The sequence below is a fragment of the Camellia sinensis genome, chromosome 12 (genome assembly GCF_055761805.1).
Source record: "Camellia sinensis isolate YWXY chromosome 12, ASM5576180v1, whole genome shotgun sequence".
Lineage (NCBI taxonomy): Eukaryota > Viridiplantae > Streptophyta > Magnoliopsida > Ericales > Theaceae > Camellia > Camellia sinensis.
In genome coordinates, this window is record NC_138972.1 from 154,876,101 (window position 1) to 154,902,710 (window position 26,610).

General features: G+C 31.5%; 2 protein-coding genes across 3 annotated transcripts; both read left to right on the plus strand.

The window, feature by feature from the left end:
- The first annotated feature begins 1,198 nt into the window (after window positions 1–1,198).
- On the plus strand, window positions 1,199–6,306 carry LOC114263941 (P-loop containing nucleoside triphosphate hydrolases superfamily protein). The gene is made up of 6 exons (XM_082900209.1): window positions 1,199–1,418; window positions 3,158–3,390; window positions 3,480–3,757; window positions 4,069–4,233; window positions 4,377–4,511; window positions 5,898–6,306. The coding sequence occupies exons 2-6, from the start codon at window positions 3,159–3,161 to the stop codon at window positions 6,108–6,110; spliced, it is 1,023 nt and encodes a 340-aa protein (XP_082756335.1). The 5' UTR covers window positions 1,199–1,418; window position 3,158; the 3' UTR covers window positions 6,111–6,306.
- A 5,390-nt stretch (window positions 6,307–11,696) lies between these two features.
- On the plus strand, window positions 11,697–24,817 carry AGL12 (AGAMOUS-like 12). Of its 2 annotated transcripts, XR_014347560.1 has the most exons (8): window positions 11,697–12,397; window positions 12,520–12,601; window positions 15,990–16,051; window positions 16,884–16,983; window positions 17,221–17,262; window positions 20,977–21,057; window positions 24,384–24,425; window positions 24,521–24,817. XR_014347560.1 is itself a non-coding variant. In XM_028204515.2 (7 exons), the coding sequence occupies exons 1-7, from the start codon at window positions 12,216–12,218 to the stop codon at window positions 24,608–24,610; spliced, it is 600 nt and encodes a 199-aa protein (XP_028060316.1). In that variant the 5' UTR covers window positions 11,697–12,215; the 3' UTR covers window positions 24,611–24,817. The 2 variants fall into 2 exon arrangements, 1 of the variants encoding a protein (XP_028060316.1); XM_028204515.2 differs by lacking the exon at window positions 20,977–21,057.
- Window positions 24,818–26,610: the final 1,793 nt, after the last annotated feature.

The window sequence follows — 26,610 nt, forward strand, 5'->3', positions numbered from 1 at the left end:
TATATTATATTATTTTCTTTTATTTTGTTAAGTTATTTAAAAATTAAATAAAAAATTTGTTAAGATCATCTCCAATGTTGAATAAATTTTTTTATCAAATTTGAATAAAAATTTGATGCAAATTTTGCTTTGATATCGTTTACTCTAATGCTAAAATTAGAATTTTCATTAGATTTTTTCACATCTCTGGTTTTCCAGGATGACGTCTGAGCGAATGTCTTGGAAGTCATCCGAATATGAAGAAAAAAACTATCAAAATTACTTTTGGGTGGACATCAGGAAGAATGTTCGGCCCAACGATAATAATTTATATTAATAAAAGATGAAAGACTCACTTTATTTGATGAAAGTTTTAATTTTTCCTCTGTTTGATATAAATTTGGTGAAAGACTTGAAGTGCCTAAATGAGATGCTTTTTATCAAATTCAAATTTGATGAAACATTTAATGTTGGATTAGAAATGCTCTAAAATATTATTTGTTATTTTTAAAATGTGAGACAAAAATTTATATTTTTGACAAATCTCAAATAATTTATATTTATTTTAGACTAACAATATATAAGAAAAGAAACCTAATAAGTTAAAAATTCATAACCTTGAAACCTTGGAGTTTTTTTTTTTTTAATATTCTAAAAAATTTTTTTTTAGAGAATTGGCCCAATTTTCAAATTATTTGAAAAACTAAGTTACTTTTTGAACATACAATTTCACTTTGAAATCGCATGTTGAAAATACAATTAAATTGTATTTTCAACATGCGATTTCAAAGTGAAATTGTATGTTGAAAATATAATTTTAATTTAAAATTATATTTTTAAAATGTGATTTTAAAAAATAAGTTAATTCTCAAAATAATTTAAAAAATGAGTCAATTCTCTAAATTATTTTTTTTTAGAATATTTTAAAAAAAAAACTCTTGAAATAATAAACGATAATTTTCTTAGCCAGCACGGCATCCATTTTCCCAAGAGACCGTCTGGTTGTCTCAAATATCCCAAAGTCCAAAAAAATTTGTATTCAAAGTATAATGCATTACTACTACTCTAATTTTATTATCAAAATGAAACAAAATAAAATAAAATAAATACAAAAAAAAAATTGTATTCAAAGTATAATACATTACTACTACTCTTATTTTATTATCAAAATGAAACAAAATAAAATAAAATAAATACAAAAAGAAAATTGTATTCAAAGTATAATACATTACTACTACTCTTATTTTATTATCAAAATGAAACAAAATAAAATAAAATAAATAAATACCTCTTTTGACTGTATCTCTACCTCTTTATGCTCTATCTATTCCTTTCCTCACCAGCCACTCTCTAGTCTCTATACCATTCTCTCTCTCTCTCTTTCTCTCTTTCTCTTTCGACTCTCTCCGATCTCTTTCTTCCGACGATACAATCTCAAAGTAAGTCAATTTCGAGTTTCTTTAAATTTTTTGGGTTATTTGGTTCGGTCCTTGATCATCATAGAGAATATCAAAATAAAGGAAAAAATAATAGAGATTAAAAAAGTAAAAATTAGGAATCATAATTTGTTGGTGGTTTTGCTTTGTGGGTGGTGGTGGAGGAGATAATTATTATTGTTGTTGAGAATTTGTGATTTGTGGTACTGAATCTGTTTTTTTTATTTATATTTAAGATAATCCATGATCTGTTACTCTCTTAGGCCTTGTTTGGAATCTCAACCCTTTCAATTTCCTTTATCCTTTGTTGTTTTTGTTATTTTCCTTTTTTTTTTTAATTTTCTTTTAATTTTCTAATTTTATTTAATTTTTTTTTTTATTATTATTATTTTTTTATATCATATGAATTTATTATCTGACCGTTTTCTTTCTAAATTTTGTGATTGTTTGCAAGCATGGGGCTCTGTTTGGTTGGTTGGATTCCAAATAAAGGGATTTAGGGTTGATTTTTTTCCCTTTATTTTTATTTAATAACTGAGTGCCTTGGCCAGCTTGCCTGGATCTCGACGAATATCAGGGCCTGAAATTAACGACCGGCCAAACCTCCACTTGCTCCTTGGGTTGACTCGGACGAGACCGTAGATTTTATCCTCAAGTATTTACAGTTGGGATTTAGGGTTGAATTTTATGTAAATATAAGAGATTAAGATGTTGTAGGTGGAATGAGAAATTGAAAAAGGGGGAAATAAATTAGAGATTAAAAATATTTTATTATGACTCTTTTAGAACTAGAACCGTTAGCATGAAGGATTTTGAATCACTATTTTTACATTATTATTTTATATCCATCATGACAAATCTTCAAATTCAACATTGAAATTTATATCCAAACTATTAAACCTAAATTTGGGCTATTCTCTTTGAATGAATAGTATTAAATTATTTCATATCAAATCCATTAATTCAAACATAGCATGATTGTCTGTATTTGTTCTTTTAAATCTGCATACTGATATGAATATTCTTCCTCTTAATTTTTGATATCTTATATTATAAAAAAAAATTAATATATAAGCCCAATTTAACGTAATGTGAAATTACCCAAAAAGAAAAAAACCATAATGCGTAAAACAATCTCTTTTGTATTTTTTTCTATAATTTGTGGATAACGATAAAGTTTTTTTTTTTTTTATTTCTTATATTTTTCCTTCATGAGTCATGCCTCCTCGCACTGGTTTTCTTTGCATTTTTTATAAACTTATCAACAATAGGAAAATTAAACATTTATGTGTAGTTTGTAAACCACATTATGCTGTGTTTGGTTGGGAGATTTGGGGAGGGATTTGGAAAGAGAAAGGGAAAAGGTGTGTGAAACTAGGTGAAATGTAGGTACATTTTATTCACATTTCACCTAACTTTTCCCTTTCCCTTTCCAAATCCCTCTTCAAATCCTCCAACCAAACACAACGTTAGAGATTAGGCCAATGGATTTGCAATTAACTAGATGTGAGTGGCCAAAAGAGTTATAACTGGCGTTTTTGTTCTTTAAAATGTTGATTGACTTAAAAGTGGAAGATAGAAATATATAGTTTTATCTTTTATCATGTTGATGGTAACTGGTAAGTAGGTAAATGATAATAGTTGCTTCCCATTTGTTCATGTGTGTCATCTTAAATTGTGATTTACTAGTTAAGGCCTCAAACTTGTATTGACATATTCTTCTGGATAATTTGATTTTATAGAATGGGTGGAAGTTCAAACGATGATGATTGGGAATTCACTTCCCCTTCAAATGGGGTTCAAACTGTGGTTTTGGTTGGACGTACAGGAAATGGAAAAAGTTCAACAGGCAATAGCATTCTTGGAAGAAAGGCATTTAAGTCAAGGGCTAGCTCAGCTGGTGTTACCAGTACTTGTGAGCTGAACAGAACTGTATTGACAGATGGCCAGATTCTTAATGTTATTGACACTCCCGGTAAATCTATATCAATTAGCAATATAAGCATTTTTTCTTTTGTTAATATGTTTTTTGGTTCGAACTGCTAACCTAACAAAAAATGGCAGGATTATTTGATTTTTCTGCTGAGTCTGAATTTATTGGAAAAGAAATTGTCAAATGCATCAATATGGCCAAGGATGGCATCCATGCAGTTCTTGTAGTTTTCTCAGTCAGGTCCCGCTTTTCGAAAGAAGAAGAAGCTGCCCTCCATAGCTTGCAGACTTTGTTTGGGAAAAAAATTTATGACTACATGATTGTAGTCTTTACTGGTGGCGATGAACTCGAAGAAAATGATGAAACATTGGAAGATTACTTGGGTTCCGAGTGCCCTGAGCCTTTAAAGGTAGAGTATCTCCTGTGTCTTGCACCTTTCTGCTTCTATAAATTTTTTATTCATCATTGGTTATAATTTGATAGCTCATTAAAGTTACTTGTTGGTGGTTCTGTTCTGTAGTCTTTGATTGTGATAGTTGCGAACCCTTAATGCTGTTTGGAATGTGCATAGAATTTCTGAATTTTTTTTTTTTTCTAGTTAGCCAACTATTGCCGTTTCGACAGTATTGATGCAGATCAAGTGGTTGTTTAATTGTTTATATTCTGAATGAATTAGCTAACAATATACAAATAGACTAATTATTTTTAACATTGGTGTAGGAAATTCTTCTTCTGTGTGGAAACCGAAGAGTTCTGTTTGACAATAAGACCAAAGATGAGGCAAAGAAAGCTGAACAACTTCAGCAACTTTTCTCTCTCGTAAACATGGTCACTGAGCAGACTGGTGGTCAACCATATACGGATGAAATATTCATTGAATTGAAGGTGAGAGTCCTACTGCTGCTGCTGCTGCTGGTGGTTGTTGTTTGTTTGTTTGTTTTTTTGTGTTTTTTGGTGTGTGGCAGAACTCTAAAATTAATATCATGTTAAAAGCAAAATTATAACAATCTCTATGTTTTGTTTAACAGAAGGGGGCTATGAAACTTCGTGATCAGACAGAAGAAGTTAATTCCTTGGAGGGGTACTCGAAACGTGAGATTTCTGAGTTGAAGGAGCAGATGCATAGATCATATGAAGACCAGCTCAAGCGAATAACTGATATGGTATGATTAAGATATATACCTATTTGATATTTTAGTTGTTGCCTGCTTATCTTTCCTTTTCATTTTATGCACAATAGATCTTCATTCAGTGTGTTTAAATCGTGGTTAGAAACAGTGTCCTTGAATCCTTGGTTGCCCCATGATTGATGGTAAAGAGAGCCGTGATTGGCAATTTCATTTTTACTCCTTTAAGCGTGTCCTGCCTTTTTGGGTGGATGTTTTGTTTTTGGGAAGCATTACTTGTGAAACATAAAAATGTACAGGGTCCTCAGGCTTGGACTGGATGATTTAGATTTGATTGTGCACCATGTGACACAAATAATAGAATAATTAGGGGCATTTTTATCTTGTGACACAAGTTATTGGCTTAGCCTAGAATATGATGGCTATAGTTTATATGGGCAGTTTTTATAGAAACCATTAACACTAATGTTTTGAAAATGTCTAATGGCCATGTCGTGGAGTACCCCAATGGGAACTTCTTGTGAAATTGAGTGGGTACTATTTTTTGTGATTGTTATCCGTAATTATGCTATATATTTTTGTGACAATTAAATAATTTTGGATACAAAATCTGAATCAGGGTTTTATGAAGCACTTCCCAGTTGTACTTTCATAGAATAGCTATTTGTTTTTCTAGCCACAAAAATTAGCAAACTTTCACCTACAATAGACGAGAATACTATTCGATTGCAATAAATTTTGTGACTAGCTTGCAAATGGAAACAAAAGCTTGAAGCATGTTCTGAGGGGTTTCAAAAAACATGTTAAATTTAAGCTCACTCATTTACTCTCCAGGTACATCTAATTCCACCATATGATTGAGTTTTGGGAACACTCACATGGGCAAATACTATTTTCTTGTGGGCTAAACATCAATATCTTTTTGTCACATGGCCAAACCCTATAACTTGACCTAAAGAGAGTAGTTACTATTCTCTGGTACTCCTCACAGCCTTTTGGAACAGCCCTATTCTGTTAATTCACAAAGCTTTACCACTTTGCTGCCATGTTTAAACCCTAAACTCCTCCATAAGTTCTGCAAGCTTGACCACATAAACCAATTTAAATGAGCCCTATAACTGAAGCCTTTGCTGTTGTATATTCTTAATTGTCTCATGGTTATTGGTGTTTAGAATTGTCTTTATGATTGACTAATCAGTTTAAAAATGAATATAGATTGCATTTGTGATATTGTCATGCCTACAGTTTTTGGCATGGAAAATAATGACTGGAAAATGATAGATATGAACTAACTAAGCCTTCATCCTGATATGAGAAACAGTGAATCAGAGCTACCATTTGGAAAATTTTCAGTTTATGGTTCTTTTTGTTTTTTCACATCTTGAATAGATTATTATTATTATTATTTGTTTTGTTCCACAGGTTGAATCGAAGCTGAGGGAGACTACTCACAGGCTTGAACTGCAATTGGCAGAAGAGCAAGCGGCACGATTGAAGGCAGAAGAGATTGCTCAGGCAGCTCAAATGAGATCAAATGATGAAATCCGTAAGCTGAGAGAACATTTGGAGAGAGCCCAGAGGGAGACCGATGAGCTTCGCAAGCAAGCTGAAAGTGGTAGGTGTGCTATTTTATGATGATGATATGTAGACGCAAGCAATGCATTTTCTGGAGCACGACACATTGTTTTAAAGTTTATTTATGAGGCATAAACATAATTGCAACTTTATCTAGTATGCTTGTGATTTCATTTCCCTTGTAAATTGTTTACTATGGTGGTTTGGAATTTATTCAACTGTTTTTATGTAATATATAGATGTATATTGGATTTTATCTTTTTGTTTTGAATTTTAATGTGGGGGAATTGAATTTTCTGATGACACAAGTGGAATCAACATAGCTGTGCTTCCTGGTTATTGATAGGTTTGGGTTTGATATGGGAGTCTCTAAATGTATTGAGCCCATTTCATCGTCCTGTGTCTCTACTAGGGTTGTACGCGGTGCGGTTTGAGAAAAAAATAGAAATCGTATAGCGGGTAGCGGATTGATAAAAATGTTACTAGAATTTGTCATTTTTCTTATCAAAAATCGGCAATTCGGTTGGCAAATAATGGCATATTTGCCTTGGCGGTTCGGGCGGATTGGCGGTTTATAAAAAATATAATTTAAATTACAAAATTTAAATCAAAGAGTAAAAAAAAGACGAGAGATACCATGATGTTAAGCATCTTGTGAAGCTTTCTTCTGATGCAGCAAGTGTAGCAACAACATGATAATATCGACTATGCCATCAGTTCATTATAAGCATCTGTGGAAGCTACAATGATCAAATACAATACATAAAATTAATATCATTCAGGATTTACAATATATTAAAAATGTTTACGGTTGAAAAGTGTTTAGATTGAAAAGTGAGCTGATGCAAGTTTGTAACATGGTCAGAAAAAAAAAAAAAGATTGAAAAGTGAATTGAAATTCAACTTTATTTTGAATTACTGACATCTTGAATTTCCCTCGAGCAATAATGTAATATTATATTTTAAAGTATAGAACAACAAGCAAACTTAAGTAAAAAAGAATTTTTAGAATCTTATAAAACATGATTTAATAGCGGTGCGGGTCGGTGTGGTTTGGAAAAAAAATAGAAATCGACCGATTGTTAAAAGTGTTATTAGAATTTGTCATTTTTCTTACCAAAAATCGACGGTTCGATTGACAAATAATAATGAATTTGCCTTGACAGTGCGATTTTGACAGTTTTTGACAGTTTCAGCGGAATTATACACGCCCCTAGTCTTTACATAGAATCTGCTAGTGCTATGGCAACCACTTGTCTGCCTCCTGAAGCGACACGTGGGTTCATAACATATCTCCAAATGTACGGATGCCTTTGATGTCTGTTGTTATGGACATTGACGTCCTACATGGATGTCTAGGCCATCCCAAAACCTTCTTTTAAAGCTTAAAAAAAAAAAACAAAAATCACCCGTGTATGTTTTGCATCATTCTTCATAAATTTGGGATATATATTTTATGATAAACTATAGGCGTTGTTTGGGAAGTGGTTATTTTAGAAATTTTTTGATTTTTTAATTATTTTAGTAGGTTATTTTAATTTTTATGTTTGAGAAGATGAGATAGATTTTTAATTGAGTTGTTGTATTGAAAAGTGTGTTGAAATGATGTTTGAATTTAAAATGACAAATTTGTTCTTAAAATTATATTTTTTTAAATTGGTGAGAAGGGGCAAAGCCGTAATTTTTCACGTGATGTAACAACTTGCCACTTTGACAAACGGCAGTGAACCTATTTTTTTTTTTTTTTAATAAAAAAGTATGAAAAGTGAGCTTTTTGGCTTATATCTCATTTGAGGCTATAATAGCCTCATTTGCCACTTCCCAAACAACGCCTATTAATAGGTTTTAATAGTTAGACTTAATTCTCATTAAATCCTATAGAAAATAAGTTTTCATTGTTAAAAATAATTTTGTGACGATTTTTTGTATATGTTGTGAAAAATTGAAAATTAGTAACTTTTTTTGTTACGATTTTTATAAATTGTTGTTAAAATTTACAATTAGTAATGTTTTTCTGTGACAATTTTTAAACTGTAACTGAAAGTTGAAAATTAGTGGCGTTTTTTGTGATTTTTTTTTAAATTATCGTTAAAATTCATAATTAGTGACATTTTTTATGATAATTTTTAAATTGTTGTTGAAAATTAACCATTAGTGACTTTTTTTAATCGTATTTAATGAAAAATACCATTAATTATCATAGAATTTATTGGACAATAAGTTTTCTTATTAGGATTTACATGTAAGTCTTCCTATATTTTATCTTAAAAAAATGTAAAATCATTTTAAAATATAAAAATGCTTCATACCACTACTTGAAGACCAATAATAAACCACTAATGATATGGTGCTGATGTGGACCTACTATTTGATGTCATAGTTTGGTCTTTTTTTTCTTTTTTTCGTACTGTCAACTTATTAAAGCTGACATTAATAATACAAATTTAAAATATTGAATCACTGCGGTTTAAAATAAGACCTTACCTCATTGTGCCTTAAAAAACTAGAGCCGACAATAAGAATTTTTTGAGCTTTTTTAGGTGGACTTTAGATAGCTGGTTAAATAATTTAATGGTTAAATCGCCTAGGCATAGGATTACCTTCTCTCTTTTTTTTCATTAATAATGGTAACATTTGATATTTCGTTGGAATTCTCACTACTAAGCTAGGCTTGGTGTGATAGATCTTATCACTCAGATTATAATGATATAAATTTTAAATAATATTAGAGATATTAAATTTTTTATCAAATAAATGATTAAATGTCTCAAATGAGTATGAGGTTTGTAATTTTATGAAACCTACAATCTGACACATCTAGTCATTTGTTTGATAAAAAATTTAAAACGTATAACATTTTTCATAAGAATTTAATCATTATATAGCATTATTATTTTCCCATTAATTGCACCAACTATAAATTTAAGTTAAAAGGGTTTCAACACCATGAGAGTAGCCACACAAATTAAAGATAAATATGCTACTATCCCCCGCCAGGAACCTTATGTAACTTTTTTTTTGTTCTTATAATTGTTATTATACTATTTTATATACAAAATTGGAATCTAAGCTTTATTTTATATATCAGGGCTCTCCATGCAGCTTCTGATCTTGAGATGACAAGAGGAGATCTCTTTTAGGGTTTCCCATTGATTGTTTGTGATTTGACAAGATTCTATTGCCTTCAAAGCTAAGTGGTCGGTCGACTTATTAATTAAAAACTCACACTAATTAACCTTTTATAATTTGTTTAATGATAATGATGATAGATATACGAAACTCATTTACATAAATATATCAACAAACGAGTTTTAAATTGTATTTTGAAATATAAATTTTTAAAAAAAATTATTTGGTTATAAATTTCGAAAAGATTTTGAAACTAATTTTTGAGTTGTATATTTTGAAAACTTGTTTGGTTACCAATTTTGAAACTAAATTTTTTATGTATTTTTTTTTTTGAATTTTTTTAGAACAAAATAATTATTTTATTTTTTAAAAATTGTTTTAAAATTTTAAATATATTTTTTGAAAAAATTATTTAATTTTTTTTATTTTTTAAAATATTTAAAAAATTAAAAATTTTATTTAAAATATATATTTTATATTTTTTTCAAATATTTATTTTTTTAATTTTAAAAATTTTTGAATCACCCATATATATCTAAATCATAACAAATTTTTTAGCCAAAACTTACAAAAATAACAAAATATTCTTTTCGAAAAAATAAGAAATATTTTTTTCAAAAATAAAAAAAAATTTAAAAATTCAAAAAATAAAAATAATTTTAAAGAACAAAATAAAAAAAAATGTTTTTTTGAAATTTTTTTTTTTAAAATAGAGTTTTGAAAACTTGTTTGGTTATGAATTTTTTTAGATAAGTTTGTTAAAAGCGTTTTCAAAACTTTGTTTGGTTATAAATTTTGAAAGAGTTTTGAATTTCAAACTGCAATTTGAAAATTAATCAAAAACTACCGTTATATTATCAGATTGATTTTACATATCAATCTGATAATATAACAGTAGTTTTTGAATTTCAAACTGCAATAAGCTAGCCATTGATGTATGAAAACACTAAAATACTATTTGGTTCATTAGAATGAAAATGCAATGAAATAGTTATTTTATTAAAAATGTCTATGATTCATTGAAATTAGAGTGAAATAAAATAATCATTTTATTAAAATATTTATTCTTACTATTAATTCACTAAAAAAATACATTATAAATAAAACTATCATTTACTATCGTTACATAAAAAAAACTACAGAGAATAACATTCCCATCCCATTCCATTTCACTTTCAATCAACCAAAAGGAGAGAAAGCTAAGAGGGGAATATTTGTGAGCCAAACCAGAAGACAAAGAAAAGTGAAAAGTGAAAAGGGGATTAGGAAGAGTAAAAGAGAAAGGGTGGGTGGGAAAAGGCAAACCCAACATTGGGCAGCTCATTCATTGGCTCGACTCAATCAATAGAGAAATTGTAGAGACCCAAAAAAAATATTAAAAATTTACTTAAAATTTTAAATTAATGATATATATATATATATATATATATATATATATATATTTAATCTTGCTATTATAAAATCACGTCATAAATCAATCAAAAACTTTAGGATATTGAGAAAAAGATGTTCACATTTGTACCATAAATATTTATTGATGTGTGATGTAGTTTTAATTATGTATAATGAGGCTCATACTTGAATTGAGTGCGCAATGAGCTATTTATAATTTTTTTTTTAATATTTATTCTGAGAGCATGTGTTAGAGTATTTTATGTAATTTATGCTTAAGTTTATTAGGCAAAATAATTTAAATAAATTAAAAAAAAAAAAATTGATTTTTAAAAGTTAGGTGAGGGAGCTTTTAATTTCTACTTTTTAATTATCAATTTTTAATTTATAATAAATTATACCAAATAACACCTTCATCCCTTCAATGTTTTTTTTTTTTTTTTAGTTAAAATTTCTGATATTGATGTAATTAAATATTTTTTTTGAGTTTGTTTTTCTAAGATTGTAGAAGTGATCCCACTAGTAAGAGCTTTGATGGGCTGCACATGTATGGGAAAAAGCAATTGCATGATGCTGAGTAAGCTTGCATAAATCATGTGGTTATATCTATATGTATGAGCTGCCCCACTTTAAACTTCTCCTCCATGATGTTTGGCCCCCAGTGATACTATATATCTATTCAGAAAAGTCATTCTTTTTTACTTTCAGAATTTGAATCCTTGGATTATTTTATATGTAAGATTCTTTCTTCTTCATTATTAATTTTTTGTCTAAGGGATATTAATAGTTTAGAATAGAAGATAAAAATTAAAAATTAAAAATCACTAATGGGTGAAAATCTTTTTGAATGTAAAAGATTATCACCAATTTGTCACATTTACTCTTTGATATTATGTCAAAATATATATTTAATTATGAAATCATATAAAAAAAATTTAAGAATCGAGAGATATAATTTAATAATTAAAAACACATTAAACGCTTTTGGCTGTCTCCACATTCGCTGCCTCTTCACCCTCTAAGAAGGTGAAATTGTCTTTTTGAAAGAAAAAAACCAGTAATGTCAGACATGACAAGTACAAGAAGAACCAAATATATATATTATTATATAATTTTTTTTTTTTCATCTTTATATATCAGTTGTGGTAATATATTATTTGTAATCATTAAGTTTTTAATAATTATTTTTAAACAAAAGAATCACTCATGAGTATATATGTAGATGGTGATATAAAATGAAATAAAAAAAATCGATCATAGCTTAACATTTCTCTATATATTATTTATAAGAAAGAAAGAAAGAAAGAGAAAAAAAAAAAAAAAAAAAAAAAAAAACACCTAAGTGATGTGGAAAGGGATGCCAACCAAATGATTCTCATCTGAGAGCGAAAGAGAGTGAGGAGAGGAGAGAGAAACATTCACTCACTAGGGGTGTACATGCATATAAAGGAGCCAAGGCCTGGTACGGGACAGTCAAGCTTTCACAGATAAACTAAGGAGGGAGGGATATTGCAGCACCTCGAAGCTAGTTCAAACTAGTGGGAGGTTGTCTGCAGAGAAGCACACACAAAACACAGCAATCAAAACAAAAAAAGAAAAAGAACAGTAGAACTTGTAGATATATATATATATATATATATTGTTATGGCTAGAGGAAAGGTTCAGATGAAGAGGATCGAAAACCCGGTGCACAGACAAGTCACCTTCTGCAAGCGCCGAGCTGGGCTTCTTAAGAAGGCTAAGGAGCTCTCTGTGCTTTGTGATGCTGAAATTGCTGTTCTCATTTTCTCTGCCAATGGCAAGCTCTACGAACTCTCCACTAAAGGGTATTTTACTATACTATAGTCTCTCTTTTTTCACAAACTATTATTATTCAATTGCTGACTTTGTTTTTATCGTAGAAATAATCTTTCTTACTTTGTTTCTTTTTTCATTGTATATATGAAAGAACCATGCAAGGGCTTGTTGGGAGGTACATGAAATCAACCGGAGACACTCAGGCCGACCACGATGAAGAAAAGCAAGTTATGGTATGTGATCCTTCCTTACCATCTCATCTCATCTCATCTCATCTCATCTCTCCAAGCATTTTACACAACATATTTTTGAAAAAATAATTAAAACCAAAAAAATAAAAAAAATAAAAAAAACCATAACATTAGCCTCTCAAGTCTCAAGGTCTTTGGAATTATTGTGTTGGTGGAACCAATCAGGGCCTTTTTTTTCTTCTTCTTGTCCTTATTTATTAATTTTTTATTTTCATTTTTATAATGGTCTTTGGATCAGATGCTGGTTCTCCAATATAATTGTCTTTGCACATTAGAAAATAATATCTGCAAGGCGGATAATAAAATTTATTGGTTGGGAAGGTTCAATAAAGCTCTACTGATCATTATATTCTTCATAAATTTGAAATATACTTCACCCATATAATCGACACGTTGGTGGAAGTTATTAAAGGAACAAACCATTATATAAAGGAGAATAAGAAAACTTGTATCCATTGAGTAGACAAAGGAAAACAGTAGAGCCATGGCATCTTGAACACGTAACATTATTTTTTCTTTTTACTCAAGCTATCTGTTCATCTCTTTTTTTTTCTTTTTTTTCTTTTTTTTTTAAAAAAAGAAAAGAAATATATTCTTTCTTGTTATTTATTTACTTTTTTTTTTCCAATAATGCACATCCCACAGTTTAATTGAATTCAATTTCTTTATATTTATTTATTAATCTTGATTAAAGTATTACCAAACCAAACCTTAAGTTTTATCAAATGGGATCGGCTATATGAATACTTCTTCTCTACGTGGCCCTATTAAAGACCATTTTATTAGTCAAATTAAGTAGATTCATATCTTTATTTGCAACGTTAGCCAACGTTAATCTAGGCACATCCCGTCTCCTAACACTTTCATTTATTGTTATAACATCGCATCTGTTCACTGCTATCTCTATTGGTCTCCGTTGAATATGACCAAACTATCTCAATCGATTCTCTCTCAACTTATCTTCTATCAGTGTTACTCCTGCCCATTCCCAGTGACGGAGCCAGGATTTTGGCTCAGAAAGAAGGGGCACATTTGAATTAAAATCTTAACAAAACTCATAATTTAACTTAATTTTTTATTTGATGGTAAGACTAAAAATTAGTGTGATACAGAAGTTATATTTAAATATAAGATCAAGTTAACTAATCATTATCTTTATTGTTATTAATTTATTTTATATATGATAATCATCACGGTTTAAAAAATAATTATATATACCCTCATAAAATATAAGAACAAAATTATATTAAGATGCACACACACACACATAAAGAGATATAGAGAAAGAAATGAGAAAAAGATGAATAAATAATATACAGAGGCTATTATATATTACTTATTTTTTTTCCCGTTTTGAATAATTGAATTACAAGGTAATATATTATTAGTTGTCATTAATTGTGTAATAATTATTTGTCGTATAAGAGGTGATATAAAACAGTAACAAAATATCAATGATACATAATATTTCTTTACTATAAAATTTATAAGAATTTTTTTTAGCATAATTAAACATTTAAAGTGATAAATTAAACATTTTTTTATATAAAAAAAGTAAAGAAAATAGTGATATAAAAATTTCAAGATATTACTTGGATTAAATTCAAATATATATTTTTATTAGAGCCAAGAGAATAATTTCCCAAAAGTTGAGAGGGGGGGCACGTAACCCCTCTGGGCTTCATGTGCTTCTGCCCTTGCCCATGCCCCTGCCCATTCCCGAATACACTCATTCCTAATTTTGTCTTGTCTTGTCTTGTTTAGTCTTGCCACACATCCACCTTAACATCCTCATCATAGCTACACTCATCTTATCTGCATGTCGTTTCTTGATTGCCCAACACTCTGTCTCATACAACATCGCTGGTCTAATAGTCGTTCTATAGAACTTACCTTTTAGTCTAGTGGATATTCATTTATTGCATAGTACCCCAGACGCACTTCTCTACTTACACCATCATGCCTTAATCTTATAGGCCACATCCGCACTAACAAAATATCAATGATACATAATATTTCTTTACTATAAAATTTATAAGAATTTTTTTTAGCATAATTAAACATTTAAAGTGATAAATTAAACATTTTTTTATATAAAAAAAGTAAAGAAAATAGTGATATAAAAATTTCAAGATATTACTTGGATTAAATTCAAATATATATTTTTATTAGAGGCAAGAGAATAATTTCCCAAAAGTTGAGAGGGGGGGCACGTAACCCCTCTGGGCTTCATGTGCTTCTGCCCTTGCCCATGCCCCTGCCCATTCCCGAATACACTCATTCCTAATTTTGTCTTGTCTTGTCTTGTTTAGTCTTGCCACACATCCACCTTAACATCCTCATCATAGCTACACTCATCTTATCTGCATGTCGTTTCTTGATTGCCCAACACTCTGTCTCATATAACATCGCTGGTCTAATAGTCGTTCTATAGAACTTACCTTTTAGTCTAGTGGGTATTCATTTATTGCATAGTACCCCAGACGCACTTCTCTACTTACACCATCATGCTTTAATCTTATAGGCCACATCCGCACCAATCTCCCCGCTGTTATGACAATCAACCCTAAATAACAAAATGTTCACTCTTAGACAGTTCTTAATTCTCAATTTTCACTTCTCATCTACTTTCATTGTTACTGTTACGCCAAGTTTGGCATGATTGAAAAAAGACAAAAAGTCAAAAAGTCACTATCCTATTTAAGTCACATCATCTTATTTAAGTCACATCACCTCTCTAACACATCACTTCAAACCCAACCCATATTTCATAAAAACTCAAAAAGTGCACTTATTTAGTCTTCCCAAACTAGGCCTAAATTTACACTTCATATGCTCTGTCTTAGTTCTGCTTATCCGGAATCCTTTAAATTCAAGGGTTTTTCTCCAAATTTCTAACTTTGTGTTAACTCCTTCTCTAGTCTCATCCACTAGCATGATATCGTTTGCAAAAAGCATACATCATGGCACGTTATTCTGAATATTTCTCGTCAACTCATCCATAATTAAAGCAAAAAGATAAGGATTTAAGATAGATCCTTTGTGTAACCTTACAGTGATAGAAAATTCATTTGTCTTTTCAGCAGCCGATCTAATAGTGGTCATCACCTCTTCATACATGTCCCTAATCATATCAATGTAACCTTTTTTCACTCATTTGTTCTCTGACACCCACCATATTATATCTCGGGGCACTCTATCATAGGTTTTCTCAAGGTCAATAAACACCATATGAATGTCTCTTTTCTTTTCTCTATATTTTTCTATTACTGTTTTCAAAAGATAGATCGCTTCCATTATTGACCTACCAGGCATAAAATCTCCATTGATATTTGTTTGATAACGAATTATATATCCTATTTTTTTCTAGGACTCAAAAGAGGAGATCAACATGCTGAAAAATGAAATTGAATTTCTGAAGAAGGGACTCAGGTACGAAGAGTATTATTTTAACATTTTTCTTTTCCTTAAAAAAAATTAAAATAAAATAATAATAAATAAATAAATAACATGACAAGTCTAGTTAGCTCTCTGATAAACTATCTGGATTAAAAAATTATCCACCCACAACAGACCACATAGTGATAAGATTAGGCATGAAAAACAGCTTAATGTAGATTATGTACATATAATCGGTTACTAAATACAATTAAATACATTCAAACTACATATAATTTACTTTTGAAAATGAAAGTAGAAGAAGTAATAGGTTATATATGTAGCAAAACCTCACTTTATCATAATGTTACTACAACATATAAGAGTTTAAGAGATTAAATTTTTTGATTTCTAAAAATGAAAATTTTGTTACAAAAGATATTTAGGATCTAATTTCTATCGTCGTCAAGATTGTCACTGGAAGATCGTTCCGAAAAGTTAAAAATAAAAGCGACAAAATTTTGAAAATGTCACTAATAAATATACTTTTAGGGACAAAATAATTTGGTCTCAAAAAGATAATAATTTATCACTAATGTCCAATTTTCGTTCCTAAAAATATAATAATGACATTTTTTACAACAAAAATATTTGGTCCCTAAATAATAATTTTGTCTTTAAACTTTAGTTTCTAAAACCTTCATTTTTTTGTAGTGCGTTACTCAAGTCCTTATATTTGTTGAATGAGATGAAAGGGGGGAAAATAGCAGTAAAATCTTACTTTCATTCTAGTGATTTTTGAGAAACAATAATCATCAAATACTAAATTTACAAACTCTTTTATATTTATAATGACTTTAAGTTTATATAAACAAATATTTTTTAGGTTTATGTCTGGAGGGGGAGTTGAAGCAATGACACTAGACGAGTTACACATGCTTGAAAAACATCTTGAAATTTGGATTTACCATATCCGCTCAGCAAAGGTATTTACTTATTCTTTTCCAATTTGAATTATGAAATATCATATAAATGAAGCAACTAACTACAAATCAATGGAGTACAATGACGAGAATTGTACCTAGTGCAACCAGTTGCAAAGTGTACGCTGATTTGTTATTAGTTTTTTCATTTACTATTTATTTGACATTTTCCCTTAAATTTTCTTTACTTACCATTAACTGAATAATTGAATTGATTTCGTACTCAATTATCATTTGCAGATGGACATCATGTCTCAAGAGATCCAATTATTGAAGACTAAGGTTAGCCTAAATCTTTAGTTAGTTTGCATGTTAGTATGATTAATAGAAATTGGGTAATTCATTAAATGATGTCATTATTTGACGAATCTTTTCATATTGGAAAATGATAAACAAACTCACTTTTTAAATACAGTGATATGTCAACAAGATGGTTGATTAATAATTAGAGAAATAAATGAGAGAGAGAATTGACTTAGATATTTAAGCATTATTTGGCATCCTCTACAAAAATGGACTTTTTTTTTTTTTTATCTTTTTTAGTTTACATCAACTCTCTATTTTTTCGCACATCTTTTTATAAAAAGTTAAAAGTTATACTTTATATAAATCATCCCAAATACCTTGCTAATGGGGTGTTACGTCATTGAATCTATAAATTGAGTCTAATTTTTGGGGCTGAATAGTAATACTTTTTCATATTTATAGTGTAAATACACAAGTCTAATAATTAGTGAGATATCTAACATGATTGAAATATGTAATCAATATGTCAAAATTGGGTTTACAAGCCAAATCAATAGGTGTTCAGTTTATAAACCACAAGGTAAAAGGTCGCAACCAAATCTCACACTAGGTTCTCCACTCTAATTATCGTAACCTGGTAGAAATTAGAAGGATGCTTTATGGCTCTTGTGAATCTAGATTTTATTCCTAAGTGATAGAATACTGTGAGTATTGATTTCTAACTAAAAAAATAAGAAACTTAGTTGGAAAGCATGCGGTAGAATAGATTAAGCCAACTACCTGCCAACAAGAAGATGAGAATACTGTGGTGGCTCGTCTATCCAGGGGTACTCTGACGATCAAGTCAGTTAACTTATCTCTCAAAGATATCAAATAAGTACTCAATGCACAAGTCAAAGCATCTCAAATAAAAACATACCTTAGACCTACGGGAGTGCCTTACTCTTATAATGATCAGTGTCTAACTTTCCCTAAAAGTCTTACTTTATGGGACTCTATTACTTACAAGGATAACATTTATCATAAGTTACACTATTTAGATTAAGATGAACTTCCTCAAGAGTCTCATCTCTATCCAAATAGGTAGCTTGATGTCATCTAGGACTATTGTCCTCAAATGTCTCGAATTTAGATATAATCACATCATATCTCGGCGACTTGGTCCATCCACGTGGCACCCAAGCTAATAATTTCGGCCACGTGGATAACCCAAAAAATATGTCCCCACAATTGCCCCCTAAGTTATATTACCTTAGCAACCTGAGATGATAAAATCTATATTGTCTGATTTTCCAATATGTCAGCTAAACAACATGCAGAGATACTCCTTCGACCGAGATTATGGCTCGTCGGCATCAAGAAACAAGGACTCAAGTGTCCACGCATCAAGAATCAAGAACCTACATTCTTTCATCCAAGATCAACATCTCAACCGAGATCGAATTACTAGTCGAGATCGCAACTCGCTAGTTCATGAACACCGCGATTTGAAATCCGTCATCTCAACCGTCATACAAACATCATGACGTGTCACCTCTTCATTGGTTCCCAATATGTCCCATAATTGACACACGCCGCCCCATTAGACGTCACCTAACATCAGCCATCATATGTCGCCCAAGAAACTTGAATCATCACAATCTGTCACCTTTTTCTATTCCAACAAAACATTTTCACTATCCCATTTTATCTTTCTCTGTGTTCTCAGACTCTCTCTCTCTCTCAGCCTTTGCAAACCATCATTGTTGTTCTTGAAATCATTCATTACTATGAATACTCCATTCGTGCCCAAGGTTGAAACTCTACTAGCTAAACCAGATTAGTAGCCAAGCACTTTATCAACTACTTCACGCATCAACCCACCATCTCAATGGCAGTGCAACCATCGACATAGCGAGAATCTTACAGCTAGAACTAGGAACAAGAAACACCGAGGTCCTAAGCTCCCAGCCTTAGACCTTGTTAATCCTCTAATCGTCCTATTTGTGAGTAACTATCGCCGTAACCAATGACAACGTGTCTTGCTGAACTCTTGTTGTAGAAGACCTTCTTGTTGACATCCCTAATGTCATAACTATGAAATCCATCCATCTCCTTATAGTCAATCTAACATGTTCATGCCTCCAGCAACTCAACATCTTAGAAGAGAAGCATATGAAGCAAAATGACCAAGTTATCAAGGCCATTTCTAAGGCCGTTGAAAAGAAAGCTGTCAAAGTTGAGAAGAAACTAGCAGAGGCACTAACCAGCAAGGAGCAGACATCAACAACTATCAAGAAGGCCAAGACTCTGTCCAAGATCAATATAAGGATCAAGTCAACATCTCGGATATAAGTGTTATCTCGGATACCTTTATCTCACCAATTTTTTTTTAAAAAAATTTCACCAAGTATCACTTTCAAATCACTGACTCAGCCTTCATTAACTCATCTTTGCTCTCTGGCCCCTAATGTGAATACAAATACAACTTAGGTTCACATTAGGAATACATCATCCGAATCTTGTCTAAGTTTGATTTAGACATCCATAACCATAGTCATCGTGTTGAGCTCGTTTAAACAGAACACTCAATGCTTAACCTTAGTGCACCGAGAGTACTACTTACCTCGGCTTTTCGTACAAACTAGCCAGATTGTGGTTGGTTTCTCTTTGTTTCTTTTTGAAACATCTCTTTAACTTAGTTCAGCTTTGTCTTCCCAACAAGTCTAAGTTAAACGCATAGTTTCTCGTTAGAACATCACTTAGTTTCAGCTCTAACTTCTTGGCAAGCCTAAGTTAACTTACTCAGGGGTCGTTCCCCACTTAAGGGTCATTCCTTCGATTTCATTTTAATGGTCGTTTCCTTCAATTTATTCTTAACTTCAGCTGAGGTTATTGACATCATTGGAGTTGAGCTCCAAATTTCGTCAAACCACATTCCAAGGTCTCGACAATCCCTTACTGTCAAGATCTTCTAATCTCGGCTAAGCTTTGTTTTATCTCAAAATTGTTCATCTAGGTTAAACTCTTTTCATATTGGATCTGTCAACCTAGGCTGAGGCTTTCTCCTCTTGAATTTGTACACTTAAGTTGAGTTCTTGTCTTCTCGAACCTACTTATTTAGGCCGATATCTTGTCTTCTGGGATCTGCTCACTTAGGCTGGGATCTTGTCTTCTCAGACCTATTCATCTAGGTCGAGATCTTTTTTTTTGGGATCTGAAATCTGCTCACTTAGGCTGAGCTCTTGTTTTCTCTGATCTACTAATCTAGGTCGAGATCTTGTCTTATGGAATTTGTTTACTTAAATTGAGCCCTTGTCTTCTCGAACCTACTCATCTAGGCCGAGATCTTGTCTTCTGGGATTTGGGATCTGAGATCTACTCACTTAGGTACCCAGTCATCTAGACTGAGATCTTGTCTTTTGGGATCTGAGATCTGCTTATTTAGGCTAAGCACTTGTATTCTTGGACATATTCATCTAGGTCGAGATCTTATTTTCTCGAATTTGGGATCTGCTCACATAGATGGAGCTCTTGTCTTCTTGGGCCTACTCATCTAGGCCGAGATCTTGTCTTCTTAGATCTGGGATTTGCTCTACCTAGGCTCTTCCTTCAGTGCATGCCTTTCTTTTTTTTTTTTCTTTTAAGTGTTGGGTGTTTGTTTTTCATAACTACTTTGCGTATGCTTTGCTATCTTCTTTGTCTTGTATGTTTTCATACTTAGATTTTTTCTTATCATTTGAAGTCTGACAACCTGGCTGCTTACCTCAGATCAAAATACCTCGGCAATAGCACTAGTCAATCATCTCGGATTGATCATCTCAAATTTAGCTTAGTGATCAGCCATATCGGGTAACATATCTTGGATAGTATCTCTATCAATCATCTCAGATAACTTTAACTTGTAAACTTTTTCTAATTTTTTTTTTTTTTACAAGTGTTATACTTATTCATGCTTCCTGCCCCCTAATGTGAACCTAAGTATCACTTATATTCACAATAAAAATACATCGCCTGGTTCTTGTCTAAGTCTAACTTAGACGTCCATGACCGAGGTCATGACGTCCATGACCGAGGTCATTGCGTCCCAAACTAAATACTTAAGGCTTGACCTCAGTGTACCAAAAGTACTTTCTACCTCGACTTTTTGCACAAACCGACCAAAACATGGCTAGTTTTGCTTTGTTTCACATTAAAGCATCACTTGTACTTAGTTTAACTCTACCATCACATCAAGTCTAAGTTAATCGCCTTATTCACCACAAGAACATCGCCTTAAGACTTTCTTAGTCCTGGGTTTTTTTTTTCAATCCGCGCCATTAGTTCTTCTATATTCTTCTGGAGAGTCTTTGCAAGTGGGTAATCATCATCTAAGTCGTTCTTAAAAGATACGACTGCGAGTTCCTGGTTACAAGTAGGAATCCAGTTGTAAACCTCATAGCACCTTTGGCATAGGCCCTAAGACCTTTGCTATCGCTGATCTTTAACACCAGTAGGGAGTCTACCCTCAGTGGCTGCAATTTGTCTGTAACAAACCTGGCCACAAACATCTCGGTTAGGATTTCCTAACTCTTCACACATCCTTTTGGCAGTTTGTGGAACCAATCTGATACTATTTTCCCAAATGACGATGGGAACACCTTGCACAATAGTTGCTCATTCCCACTCCGCAAAGCCATTGAATTTAAGTATAATCTGACATGAAAGTCTAGGTCAGGCTTACCATCATAGATCTGAAATCTCGGCATGCTAAACATTTTCGGTGTTTCGAACGCATCCAACTCTACCGAGAATAACGTCTTCAGCTGGGCGTTAGATGTGTTCTTGGCATCATATCTCTTCTTTTGGAGGTAATTTCTCAGATCCTCCTTTTTCGTCTAAGAGCTCGATCGTTTTTCGACTTCAGTTTTTTCGGCGCTCTGCTTTCTGCATTAGGATGCATTCTCTTGGACTTCTTCACATCCACTGCATCATCAAAACAGAGGCCCCTTTCTTGGATCTGCCAAGATCCCTTGACATAGGTGTCCTTGGTTTGTGGTGTCCTTTGGGACTTCTCTCGCATTGACTCTGTCCTCACGGCATCTCGTGATTAACGATATGAATTTCCCCATCCCTTAGCATGCTGTGGGACAGTTGGTACTGCCTGCTGCCCTCCTTTTTGGACATCGACTTTGGCTGCTAAGGCAGGCGTATCTTACAAGGGAAACATTGATCACATCACATTGTTTTGTATCGTAACGTTGACCACTGTCTGCAAGTCTGTCAACTTGTTCTCCATGTTCTTCAGTTCTTCATCTCTTCTTAGGCATTTATCCTTCCATACATGGAGATCACCTTCGTGACAATATTCATCTCAATTACCTTTTTTGTTACCGTTTCGGCTCTTGGTGACATTGTTTGCCCCAAGGTCGACCTTCTGTACTTCTTCGTTATTGTTCCCTCCTCTAATATTAGAATCCATGTGTTCCTCCTCCTCACTATAAATGTCATCCCCGATCCTCATTTCCTGTTCGTTATTAGCTATTTATTTTATACTAAGTTTCCATAGACGACACTATATTGTGGGTGTTAATTTTTGACCACACAACCAAACAGGGAACTTAGCTGGAGATAAAGTTGCAAAATAGATTAAGTCAACTACTTGTCAACAAGAAGATGATAATACCGCGGTAACTCGTCCACCTAGAAGTACTCTGACGATCAAGTCAATCAAATTATCTCTCAAAGATATCAAATAAGTACTCAATGCACAAGTCAAAGCATCTCAAATAAAGGCATATCTTAGACTCGCAGGGGTGCCTTACTCTTATAATAATCAGTGTCCAACTTCCCTTAGAAGTCTTATTTCATGAGACTTTATCATTTGCAAGGATAACATCTATCACAACTCATACTATTCAGATTAAGATGAACTTCCTCAAGAGTTCCATCTCTATCCAAATAGGTAGCTTGATATCATCTAGGACTCTTGTCCTCTATCCGAATATCTCGAATTTAGATATGATCACATCATATCTCGGCAACTTGGTCCATCCATGTGGCACCTAGGCTAACAACCTCGACTACATGGACAACCCAAAAAATATGTCCCTACAAATACTATTATAGAAATTGAATAAAGTTCTTGGTTCCACAATTCAAGAGCCTTTTATACACGAGTTACGCTAGGGGCTTCAAATAAATTACCAAATTTTCTACCAAACCTCTCACATGGGTGTGGGACCCACACATGTGATTTGTGTAGGTTCTACACCCATGTGAGAGGTTTGTTAAAAAATTTAGTAATTCATTTAGGATCCATAACATTTTCTTTTATACACACTCATTGTATTTATTAGAGTGAGAGTAAAGGGAGAAGATACAATACATTATTGGAATTCAAATGTCTTTTGAGCTAAATGCATTACGTCACTACAAAAAAATAAGGTTTTAGAGACCAAAATTTAGGGACAAAATTATTTTTTAGGGACCAAATATTTTTGTTACGAAAAGTATCGTCATTATATTTTTAGCAACGAAAATTGGACATTAGTGATAAATTATTATCATTTTGGGACCAAATTTTTTATCTCAAAAAATAAACAATTTTGAGACCAAATTATTTTGTCCCTAAAAGTCTATTTATTAGTTATATTTTTAAAATTTTATTGCTAACAAGCTTGTTTTGACTTTTCATGACGACCTTTTAGTGACTTTCGTCACGACAATAGAAATTGATCTCTAAATATCTTTTGCAATAAAATTTTTACTTTTAGTCATCAAAAAATTTAATTTCTAAAACTCTTATATGTTATAGTGCGTGTATTTATATATACACCTAATGGTCACCTCTTATGGGACACAAGCCAATAGGGAGTCATAACCAACAGTCACCAACCAATGGTTGGGTCTATTCCCACTAAATCGGGTCAAGCCACGCATGATCACCTGGTTTGGGTTCTAACCTAGATTCCTATCTCGCACTTACATGTGGTTGGTGTGACATTGCAATAAATCTCTTGATCATACATATACAATAGTGTTTTGTTAATACGAAATAACATTTACTCTCTGTTGCATACATTTAACCTATACTTGTTATGGATTTTTTTTACTTGACCTAATCTTTCAATTCTATTATTATCCTTTTCTTTTAGCTTGTTTAGGTAAAGAAGTATAATTATGTTTTATTGTTTTAGGAGGGGATACTGAATGCAGCTAACAACTATCTTCAAGAAAAGGTAACCTAATAAAATGAATGATTTTGTTCTTTGTGCATCTATATATGTTAAAAGTTCTCCATCAACTAACATACACTAATTCTTTATATATGCAGATAGATGAGCAATATGGGACAACTAACTATGAACCGGTGATTACTAATCCACACCCACTAACAATACAGAATGAAATATATCAATTCTGATATATCGATTTTAAGGATTATGCACTGAGGAGGTTGTACGAAATTAATAATTAGTTAAACATGTTATTGTGAGTTGTGGTGTTCTTAATAATCTCACTAGCCTAGCTACTTAAAGACTGGGGCACTATGATTTGTAGAATTACCGAACGGTGTATTACTATTTTAGTGTGTTGAATGCTTTATATTGTGGAATGGTTTGCTACCAAAGCGTAATGTTTGCCCCTCTCTCTCTCTCTCTCTCATTATTTTCAAATGCTTAAAAAAAAAAAAGTTTCGATAATACAAGATTTGTTATTGTTAAATTTAATAGTATAGTTTACGGTAGTATTATCGGTTTTCTTCACCCGTTAACAATACGCTATAACTAAAATAATATGAGAATTATCTACATATTCATTGTCTTGATTCTTGTCATGAAGAAGCAAAGCAACGACCACTAATATAGCTTGGATTGAGATCTCTATGGCTTTTTTTGCTCCAATTTTTTTCAATTTTATCAGTCCATTCTTGAAGCAAATTGAAGATCAATCTATTGTATTTACTAATTAAATATAATTGCATCCAAAAGTCCCTATACTTCAACTATTTTTTTAAGATTATGGTCCTGTTTGGTGTAACTGTCAAAACAGATTATAAATCATAACTTAACATATTATAAATTATGACTTTAATTAGAAGCTGTTAATCTGTTTGGTGTACCTGTTGGATTATAAATTTAAGTTGTTGAGTAGTGTTTGTTAAATAAGCTGTGAAGTAGCTTTTTCAATTAATTTTTATTTTTTGTTATTCACTACTTGTCTACATTGCTCATAAAAGATAATAATAATATTTTATAATTCATTTGGGTCTTTTTATATTTTTAAAAACATAAAAAAAAAAAATTAAGAGTATAATCATAAATTAATATGTCCACAGCAGAAGCTGATAATCAGAAGTAAGGGGCGAGCAATTTCTAGAAATCTATTTTTTTGAGTCAAAATAAGTTGTTAGAATCAGAAACTGTTTGAAATAAGTTTAACCAAACAGTTCAGAATAACTTTTCCAAAATTAGAAGTTATAAGTTGGCTCAAAAAAGCCCAAACAAACACCCCCTATGTTTGGGAAGCAAGTTTGGGCTAAAATAGCCATAAAAGATAAAATATGTTATTTTAACCAAATAAGACAAAATACCACATCTAATTCATAATCATTTCATTTGTTCTCTAACAAAAGTCAAAAAAATTAAAAAATTTATCCCAAATGAGATTTTTTATCTCCAGGCTAAAATAGCCAAATAACTAAAAAGTCAAAAAGTCAATCCATGCACTACAACATATAAGACTTTTGGCGACCAATTATTTTGGTTCCTAAAACTATTATTTTAGTCCCTAAAACTATTATTTTAGTCTCTAAATGGTTTTTGTGACAAAATTAATTTTGTCACTAAAAAAGTCACTAAAAGTGCGTCTAGAAAAGTCTTTAGCGACCAATTTTTGAAAATGTCCCCAAAAATGACAATTAGCGACCAATTTTATATTGTCACAAAATGTTTAATTTTACAAGACTAAACATTTGGTCGTTAATATTTCGTCATAAAATGTCCCAATTTGGTCACAAAAAACAAAATAATGACACTTTTAACGACTATGATATTTGGTCGCTAAAAGACATATAACTTTCTCTACAACACATTTTCGTCGCTAAAAATCAAAGTTAACTTTTGTAATCATTTAATCTCATAGCTAAAATGCACAAAATTAAATGTCATCCAATCATATTAAAAAAAAATTGACATCCATATATCAAACCTACTCTATTCCCAAACCATAATGAGTATATAGAAAGTAAATTTGACAAAAATTAAAACTGAAAGTTTCCAAATTCAAATCAAAGTAGTAACAGTTCAAATGAAGAATAGCAACATAGTTTCTTCAAAGAAAATATCTAAAAAAACATTTTCTCAACATCAATATCAGGCTTTATATCAGACAGGCTTTGCACAAGAGGCTTCAAGCTATACT

Excerpts from the sequence above, each read along its gene's own strand:
- LOC114263941 (XM_082900209.1), top strand. The coding sequence starts at position 3,159 with ATGGGTGGAAGTTCAAACGATGATGATTGGGAATTCACTTCCCCTTCA. Across the intron at positions 3,758-4,068 it reads AGTGCCCTGAGCCTTTAAAG|GAAATTCTTCTTCTGTGTGG; the intron begins GTAGAGTATCTC and ends ACATTGGTGTAG. Across the intron at positions 4,512-5,897 it reads TCAAGCGAATAACTGATATG|GTTGAATCGAAGCTGAGGGA; the intron begins GTATGATTAAGA and ends TTTGTTCCACAG.
- AGL12 (XM_028204515.2), top strand. The coding sequence starts at position 12,216 with ATGGCTAGAGGAAAGGTTCAGATGAAGAGGATCGAAAACCCGGTGCAC. Across the intron at positions 12,398-12,519 it reads TACGAACTCTCCACTAAAGG|AACCATGCAAGGGCTTGTTG; the intron begins GTATTTTACTAT and ends TATATATGAAAG. Across the intron at positions 24,426-24,520 it reads ACAACTATCTTCAAGAAAAG|ATAGATGAGCAATATGGGAC; the intron begins GTAACCTAATAA and ends TTATATATGCAG.